Below are 8955 nucleotides of genomic sequence, written 5' to 3'. Positions count from 1 at the left end.
GATTAAGTGTACAAGAAATATAATCCTAATGCCATTCTGTTTCTTTTTTAATGAAAGAATTCTGGACGATTCTAGAGATATTCTCTGACATATTCTTTGATGCTTCTGAGTCAAGTCTGGATCAAGCCTTTTAGAATTGAATATTGGACTAGTATGGACTTGGGCTTGGGTCAGACTCTGATAGTAGGCATCATTGATGGAGTTTGATTGAAATCTGTAACTTGTCACTATTCTGCAACATGTTTAACAGAAAATGTATTGTCCTGTTTCAGCATTGCAACTATTTGCAGAATAAATGATGCAAATTATGTTTGCTTAACACGCCTGTGAATTGAATTATGCGTTTCCTTTACATTTCTGAAGTTTCTGGAAGCCTCATACCAGTACAGAGAACTTAAACTTTACATAAAGGCAATTTCTTCCATAGCCTACAAGCCAGGTAAAGGATTATTCCTAGTGTCTCATGATTTAATTCATGATAGGCTCTTTTTTAAATTCCCAGTACCAAAATTCGAAATTCCTGAGCAAGGAAAATTTCTACCATTGACCTGCAACAAATATTTGATTCCTCCTCATCACCATCTGTTCTCTTCCTACGCAATGGATCGGCTATAATCAGCCATGGCAACCACATAAAGCTGAGGCTTTTTGTTGACACAAGGGCTGACAAGGTTATTTTCGCAGAAGCCGGCAAAGTTACTATTGTTGTTTGGTAGTATTCTGCAAAAGTTATAATATTGATAAATAAAAGTATATTATTGCCTTCTTAAAATGCTCCTGAAACTAGCTTACAGAATAATATTTGTACTTATATTAACTACAACTTTAAGGACATTTGTGATTTTAAGTCACTTATAAACATTATAAAACAAAAACATGAATCGTTGCTTATTTGGTGGAAGTGTTTTTATCTTAATTATGGGGAAGTCTATTACTACTAAATGGAATTTATGTAAACTTAATGTGATAAATGTAAGGCAAGATCAATGCATAATTACAATAACATAATTTTTTTTATTTTTTAATATCAATTTATAATCTTTAGATTAAGCCATTACTAATCAATGTTGGAGATGTTATTACATGATAACCTAGATTTTTAAATATCATTTAATTTTGGGGATATTCATAATTTTTTTTTAAGTGCAGACTTAACTTTCGTATTCAAAAGATTGGTTAATGGTAATTATTATTTCAAATAAATATTACAAGACAAAATTTTAGATAAATTACTATTTATGTATAATATGCCAAAAAAATTATCTTTCAATGTGAATATGTGCCAGTAAACTAGGATTTTAACATATGCCATATGATATCAAAATTCAGACCTAAACTCTCACAAACAACATCATATGAGTGTGAAATTCGTCTTTTCACAGTAATCAGTGTAAAGTATTTTTTTTTTTTTTTTACCCCCAAGTGATTGGCCTAGTAGTCAAGAAGATTTGCTCTCTTCATTGACTTACTGAGTTCAAATCACATTGGAGCCACATACCACATTTAAGGCTTACTTGAAATATTGAGTTTCTAGAGTGTTCGATAAACCTTAGGGATTAGTTGAGGTACATGTAAATTCATCAAACACTCTGATTATAAAAAATAAAATAAAAAAATTGTCTTTTCAGTGGTCAAAAAGACAAAATTCTACGAACTTTCACATATACTATATAGGAGTTTCTTGTTTGCGAGAGTTGATAAGAGCTTGTAATAGTGATCATGGATGGAGTTTGACATGAAAGCTATAAAATCACTACCTCTTTTGATTAACAGAACAAGTAGATATATGTTTGATGGTTTCTGCATTGCACCTGATATTACAAACAACTCTTTGAGGTATTAAGGATGGAAATTATACTTGCTTAATCTACAGTTAATTTACTTGTTGAAATGATGATAGAATAAACTGACTTCTATATATGAAAGTTAATTAATATGAGCTAGAAGTAAACGAGAGAAATTTCGATGCCAAGATTTAACTTGGCTATTCCAGGCGTCATTCCCAGCAGGAAGAGTTCAAATATTCTAAAGCAAGGTAATTAATCCCATAGCCCACAAGCAAAGTAAAGGAATGAATTATGAAATGGGAACAATTCATAGTACTATGATTCTAAAAGTCCTAATTAAACAAAGAAAAAGTAGTACCAAACTTGAAGAAATTTAAAGAGAGTATTTGATTTTATATTAATAAAAAACATATGGACTATGTCACTTCATATAAAAAAATACTAATGGCATGCAAGAAGGGGAACCAAACTTTGTGTGCTACAAATCTTTTTTTCCCTATTTGCCCACTGTTTCTCTTCTCTGTGTGGACAATTATCAATCATGGCAACAACCACCACACCCCCAAATAAGTTAACGTTGAAGTTAATGATAGACAAAGGAGCAAAGAAAGTCCTCTTTGCAGAAGCCGGAAAAGATTTCGTGGACGTTCTGTTCAATCTCCTCTCTTTGAAACTAGGAACTGTCATCAAGCTTCTCCGCGACGCAAACATGGTTGGCTGCATCGGAAATCTGTACCCGAGCCTTGAAAACCTGAATAAAGATTACTTGCAACCTAATCAAAACAAACTTGAGTTATTGAAAACCCAAGAGAAAACTTCTGCCTTGCTGGTGCCCGGAGGTAGTACACAACCAAATCAGAAAAAAATTTACAATTGTTCTAACCGTTGCCGGTGTGTGTCAGATGAAACTAGCAAACGTTGTCCTCATTGTGGTTCTTCTATGTCTTACGAAGTGGTCAGCTTGTTGAAGATGGATTCGGTTTGTGAGGGTGGTATTGTGAATAAATTGGTTACTTATATGGTGACAGATGATTTGTTAGTGACACCTGGGTCAATGATATCTAGCATTGATCTGATACAGGAACATGTTAAGGATATTGGTGCCCTAGAGAAAAGAGTTGTTGAATTTGGCGCTGATGAGGTAACGAGTTCATCTCTGGCTTCTTTGTATTATTTAAATTCTGTTTAGTCTTGAGAAACAATGGTTCAAACTGATGGTATGTTGATTAATAATATGGTTCTGCAATCAATGAAATAGTAGGTCCGAAGTGTTTTGGTGGGAATATTACGGTTCTAATCCATTAAAACTTCAGTTTGAAAATATATCTTTAGGTTCATAATGATTTTCTTTCCATTTCAGGTCCTGGAGCTGTTGGGGACTTCCTTGCAATCAGATGCAGCTCTTACTTCTGTCTTCCTCTTAAAGAAAGAACCCAAGGACATTGATGTGTCTAATTAAAATACATTCCATGTGGGGAGTAGGAATCATTGATGAGTTTGATAATTGAAATCTATAACTTGTCACTACTCTGCAACATGTTTAACAGAAAATGTATTGTTCGGTTTCAGCATTGCAACTATTTGATGAATAAATGATGCAAATTACGTTTGCTTAACACACCTGTGAATTGAATTATGTGTTTTCCTTTACATTTCTGAAGTTTATGGAAAAAATAAATGAAGTTTGGAGTAGTGTCTTAAGATTTAATTTACTGTTACCGTCATTCCCGTACAGAGAACTCAACTTTCTACATAATGGCAATTTCTTCCATAGCCTACAGGCCATATCAGGGATTATTCTTAGTGCCTCAAGATTTAATTCATGATGAGCTCTTTTCTATATTTCCAGTACCATGATTCGAAATGTCCTGAGCAAGGAAAATTTCTACCATTGACCTGCAACAAATATTTGGTTCCTCATTACCAACTGTTCTCTTCCTATGCAATGGATCGGCTATTAATAGCTTCGCTATGTGTCCATTGAGTCACCTCTTACTCATACACACTAACATTGTTGGAATTGTCGACTACTTCAGTATTAATGGATAACGGAGACGCATTCGGGGGTCCCGCAATAATATTGACTCAGTTGGACGTAGCCCACATTGGGTGAACCAGGGTAAATCGTGCGTATTATTTTCTTTGTTTACTGTTTGTTTTGTTTTACTATTATATTTTGTTCCTGTTATTGTCTCTATTTCGTTCAAAAATGGGTCATGGCAACCACAATAAAGTTGAAGCTATTAAACAAAAACATGAATAGTTGCTTACAGATAATAAAACTTGATCCCACAAAAACCCACCGCCGTGGCCCCCAGGAGGAAATCGAACCCAGGATTACAGCCTCCCAACGGGGAATCGAACCTAGGATTGCGGCCTCCCAGCGGGGAATCAAATCTAAGATTGTGGGTTGAAGCCATACATAGCCTCCTTGGTTCACCCTTACGTTGGACTTGATGTAGGGAAAATAGTGTTAAATTAGGATTTAATTTTGTTTCCATTTCTTTATTTGATTTTCTTATTTATTTAGGGTTTGATATTAGGAATTCAAGTAATTTTCAATTTTAATTAGGAGTTTAGTTGATTTAGGAAGTTTTAATTTAATTAAATTTTACTTTCTTATTTTATAATTAGTCAACCGTTGTGATTTCTTTTTTAATTAGTTTTCGTGTTTAAGTAGGATTTTATTTTCTTGTTAATTAGAGTCTTGTTAGGGTTGGCCGTAACCACCCTATATAAACATATTATATTTTTCTTCTGAAGATATAGAATATTCAATAAATTATTCATATTTTACTTCAGATTTTAAGGTTTAAGTTTCTGGATTGAGACTTTTGTTATCATTTCTAAAGGTGTAGTCGAGTGCTAGCCTTATTTTATCATGCTAACTCGCTGTGTCAGTTGGTATCAAAGCAAGCAAATTTCGTCTAATCTAATGGCAGGTGATGAAGTTGTAGGTGGCGACGGTTCTCATGACGAAGATCAGATAGCTGAGACCTCGCAAGGGGTGGCGTTGAGAGCTTTGAAGCAACGAATAGATCTCAGATTCTAGCTTTTGGAATGACGCTTTGAAGAAATTGCAAATTGACTTGATGCTTTCAGCATAAATGCCAACAAAAATAGGAATGACGAAAGGCAACGTACTGAGGATGATGTCGCTCATGGACGGCTTATTGGCAGACCTGTTTTTACAAATAGACATAGACAGCCAGTTTACATGGAAGAGTCAGACGAAGAAGATGGTTGTTATGAAGAACTTAAAAGGAAAATGGGGTATGGCAGAAATCAGTATGGTGACAGAGAATCCAATGAATTCAGATTAGAGGTAGATATCCCTTGCTTTAGAGGAAATTTAGATATTGAGGAATTTTTTGATTAGATGGCAGAGGTAGATAGGTTTTTTGAATATATGGAGATCCCAGAGGGGAGAAGAGTGAAACTGGTCGCATGTAGGTTGAAGGGAGGAGTTTTTGCATGGTGGGAAAGATTATAGGCTAGAAGATTTCATGAGGGGAAAGCACCGGTTGGAACCTGGTACAAGATGAAGCAGCTGTTACAAGGGGATTTTCTTCCTCCTGATTACAAGCAGATCTTGTTATCTGTCCGAAAATATATTGTTGAATATCGACGGTTGTTACTCCACCTTGACTATAATGAACATCCATATAGAGTAGCTTTAGAATTCTTTAATGGGCTGAATGTAAACATACGAACTCAAATTGATTGACAACCTGATCAGACATTGTTTGATGTTCTTTAATTAGACTTTGATGTAGAATCACAATTAAGAATTAAAAAAAAAAAAAAAAAAAAAGAATTCTTCGTCAAAGAATGCATGCCTCAGCAGTTATGAAAGAAGACAAGAATCATCAAGCACTTTCTAAAGAAATTCTTAAAGCCAATGAAGATCGTGAGATGTTACAAATTGAGGATCACATGTCAAAGGAGATTGAGCATAAAGTAGACATTGAAGCTGAACGAGTTCTCCAAGAAGAGAAGATTGAACAAGAGAAAAAGCAAACCATCCTAAAGGAGAAGCTTGAGCAAAAGCAAGTTGTTCTAAAGGAGAAGCTTAAGCAAAAGCAAGTTGTTCTAAAGGAGAAGCTTGAGCAAGAAGAACACATACAAGTTAAAGATCAAAAGGATGAAACATCGACGACACCCGATTTCAACTTAAAGACTATAGTGCTTGACAACTCTCCTAGGAAGATCAATGACAAAGGATATTTATTTGCTCCAAAGGAGGACTTATTACTCTACTTCAACTATCACCCACCAGATTGAAACTCAGAGGACGAGTTTATTTTTAAGAGGAGGAGTCTGATGTAGGGAAAATAGTGTTAAATTAGGATTTAATTAGGACTTAATTTTGTTTCCCTTTCTTTATTTGATTTTCTTATTTATTTAGGGTTTCATATTAGGAATTCAAGTAGTTTTCTACTTTAATTAGGAGTTTAGTTGATTTAGGAAGTTTTAATTTAGTTAAATTTTATTTTTTTTATTTTAATTAGTTTTCGTGTTTAAGTAGGATTTTATTTCCTTGTTAATTAGAGCCTTGTTAGGGTTGGCTATCACCACTGTATATAAACATATTATTTGTTTCTTTTGAAGATATAGAATATTCAATAAATTAATCAGATTTTACTTTTGTTTTTAAGGTTTAAGCTTATGGACTGAGACTTGTGTTATTATTTCTAAATGTGTAACCGGGTGCTAGCCTTATTTTATCACGTTAACTCGTTGTGTCAGGACTACCCATGGGTGGGTTAAATTTATAATATTGATAAACACTATAAAACAAAAACATGAATTGTTGCTTATTTGGAAGTGTTTTTTTCATCTTAGTTCTTGAAAAAATCTATTTTACTGGCTGTCTATTCGGCTATTCCTACAAAATGGAATTTAATTTTGGGGATATTCATTTTTTTTTTTAAATGCAGACTTGAATTTGAGTACAAAAAATTTGTTAATGGTAATTTTTATTTCAAATAAATACTTAAAGACAAAAATTTAGTTAAATTACTATTTTTGTATAATATAACAAAAAATTATCTTTCAATGTGAATATGTGCGTAAACTAGAATTTTAACATATACCATATGAAATCAAAATTCAGATCTAAACTCTCACAAAAAAAATTTAGTAAAATTTTGCATGTTAGTGTTTATAGGAGTGTGAAATTTGTCTTTTAAGTGGTTAAAAAGACAAAATTCTTGGAGCTTTTACATATAATAAGAGTTTCTTGTTTGCGAGAGTTGATAGGAGTTTGTAGTAGTGACAATGGATAGAGTTTGACATGAAAGCTATAAAATCATTACCCCTTTTGTTTAACAGAACAAGTATATATATGTTTTCCTGGTTTCTGCATTGCACTTGATATTACAAAAACTCTTTGATGTATTAAGGATGGAAATTATGCTTTGCTTAATCTACAGTTAATTTACTTGTTGAAATGATGATATAATCAACTGACTCCTATATATGCAAGTTAATTAATATGAGCTAGAAGTAAACGAGAGAAATTTTGATGCCAAGATTTAACTTGACTTTTCCTGGCGTCATTCCCAGTAGGAAGAGTTCAAATATTCTAAAGCAAGGTAAACAATCCCATAGCCTACGAGCCAAGTAAAGGATTGAATTATGAATGGGGAACAATTCATAGTACTGTGATTCTAAAAGTCCTAATTAAACAAAGAAAAAGTAGTACCGTGGCCACGATATTCCAACTTTGGCGTGCAATAAATACAAATATATATTCCTAATTACCAACTCTTCTTCTTCCTATTTATATAACTTTAACAATGTGTCCATGGTTCATATGGCTAGGCACCTTCTGTGCACATTTTCAAAGAAACCATGGAAAATGCCACAGAAGCCAAAATAAGTTTGAAGCTTTTTTTTGACACAAATGCTGACAAAGTTGTTTTTGCTGAAGCTGGCAAAGATTTTGTAGATTTTCTCTTCCATCTTCTGTCTCTGCCACTTGCCACTGTCACTAGGATCTTAAAAGAAGACATGGTGGGTTCACTAGCCAAACTCTATGAGACCATTGAAAGTCTTAGTGATTCCTACTTGCAACCAAACCAAAAGAAGAACGCACTGCTAAATCCCCGAGCCCCAATATGTGCCACTGAAATCCCTCTTATGCTTTCTGATTATGAACTGCATAATCGAAAATCATACGTATGTTCTAATTGTAACTCATTTGTGGCTGATGTTCCAAACTTGCTATGTCCTCGGTGCAAGCAAAAAATGTCCTCTGCCGTGTCTTATGTTCCTCCATCACCTGCAAACACAGGATTTCCTGTTGACGGAGGATTTATAAAAGGTCCAGTGACTTTCATTGTGAAGGATAATTTGGAGATTATGCCTATGTCTACTGAAAATTTACGTCCTTTGCTTACAAAGAAGGAAGGTATTTTAGAGCTGGGGCTTATGTTGGATGTGGATGGGGTAAGTTTTCCCTTTTGTAATTGGCTTCATATATATATAATGATAATTTCTCTACCCAGATATACGAATTAAGGCTGAGAAATACTGCTTTCTATTTGATATGTTTTTCTAGGCTATGAAGCTGCTGCAGTTATCTTCACAAAGCAGGACGGTTTTAACAAAGTTTTACAAGGACAACCCTAATATACATTTAACGTCTTGCAATCCATTGTGAATCCTAAGAGCCCAGTTCTGAAGGCTTATTTCCTGAAATTGCATGAATCATGTTATATAGTTGCCTTGGTAGTATTCTACCCAAGTTGTAATGTTGATAAATAAAGTGCAATTATGCGTAGCTTTTTCATAAATGCAACTGGGATAGCTTTATAGCGTTTAATAAGAGTTAACGACTTCTTCCCACCCAAAAAATAGCTTATTGACACTTTTCCACTCCTACACTTTTAAAATACCATTTTACTATCCACCATTAGTCATTTTCGTTGTGAGGAAGGGTAGGACGGTCAAAAGTTTGCCATAAGTAAAGGCAGGATGGTCTTTCAGCTTCTTCAATCGCCCTTAAAACGCCAGCCGTCTTTAGCAATTTCTCAACCTTTTTCCAGCCGCTTTCTCCATCGGAAATCATCCCCCACCCCACCATTCGACTCATCGTTGAGGGCATCACCCCCACTAGCGGCAATCGTCGTAAACGTTGTTGTTGAGTTTGGGGTGATTGCAA

The 8955-nt window shown here is 34.3% G+C and overlaps 2 protein-coding genes across 2 annotated transcripts; both read left to right on the top strand.

The window, feature by feature from the left end:
* Window positions 1-2277: 2277 nt before the first annotated feature.
* On the top strand, window positions 2278-3356 carry LOC116147001. The gene is made up of 2 exons (XM_031432429.1): window positions 2278-2928; window positions 3148-3356. The coding sequence occupies exons 1-2, from the start codon at window positions 2329-2331 to the stop codon at window positions 3244-3246; spliced, it is 699 nt and encodes a 232-aa protein (XP_031288289.1). The 5' UTR covers window positions 2278-2328; the 3' UTR covers window positions 3247-3356.
* Window positions 3357-7602: 4246 nt separating this feature from the next.
* LOC116146738 lies at window positions 7603-8646 on the top strand. The gene is made up of 2 exons (XM_031432167.1): window positions 7603-8240; window positions 8353-8646. Exons 1-2 carry the CDS (start codon window positions 7644-7646, stop codon window positions 8452-8454), a joined length of 699 nt encoding a protein of 232 aa, XP_031288027.1. The 5' UTR covers window positions 7603-7643; the 3' UTR covers window positions 8455-8646.
* The last annotated feature ends 309 nt before the right edge of the window (window positions 8647-8955 follow it).

The sequence above is a fragment of the Pistacia vera genome, unplaced genomic scaffold (genome assembly GCF_008641045.1).
Source record: "Pistacia vera cultivar Batoury unplaced genomic scaffold, PisVer_v2 Contig1152, whole genome shotgun sequence".
Taxonomy (NCBI): domain Eukaryota; kingdom Viridiplantae; phylum Streptophyta; class Magnoliopsida; order Sapindales; family Anacardiaceae; genus Pistacia; species Pistacia vera.
Note: the sequence above shows the minus strand (reverse complement) of the source record. Positions and strands in the feature narration are given on the sequence as shown.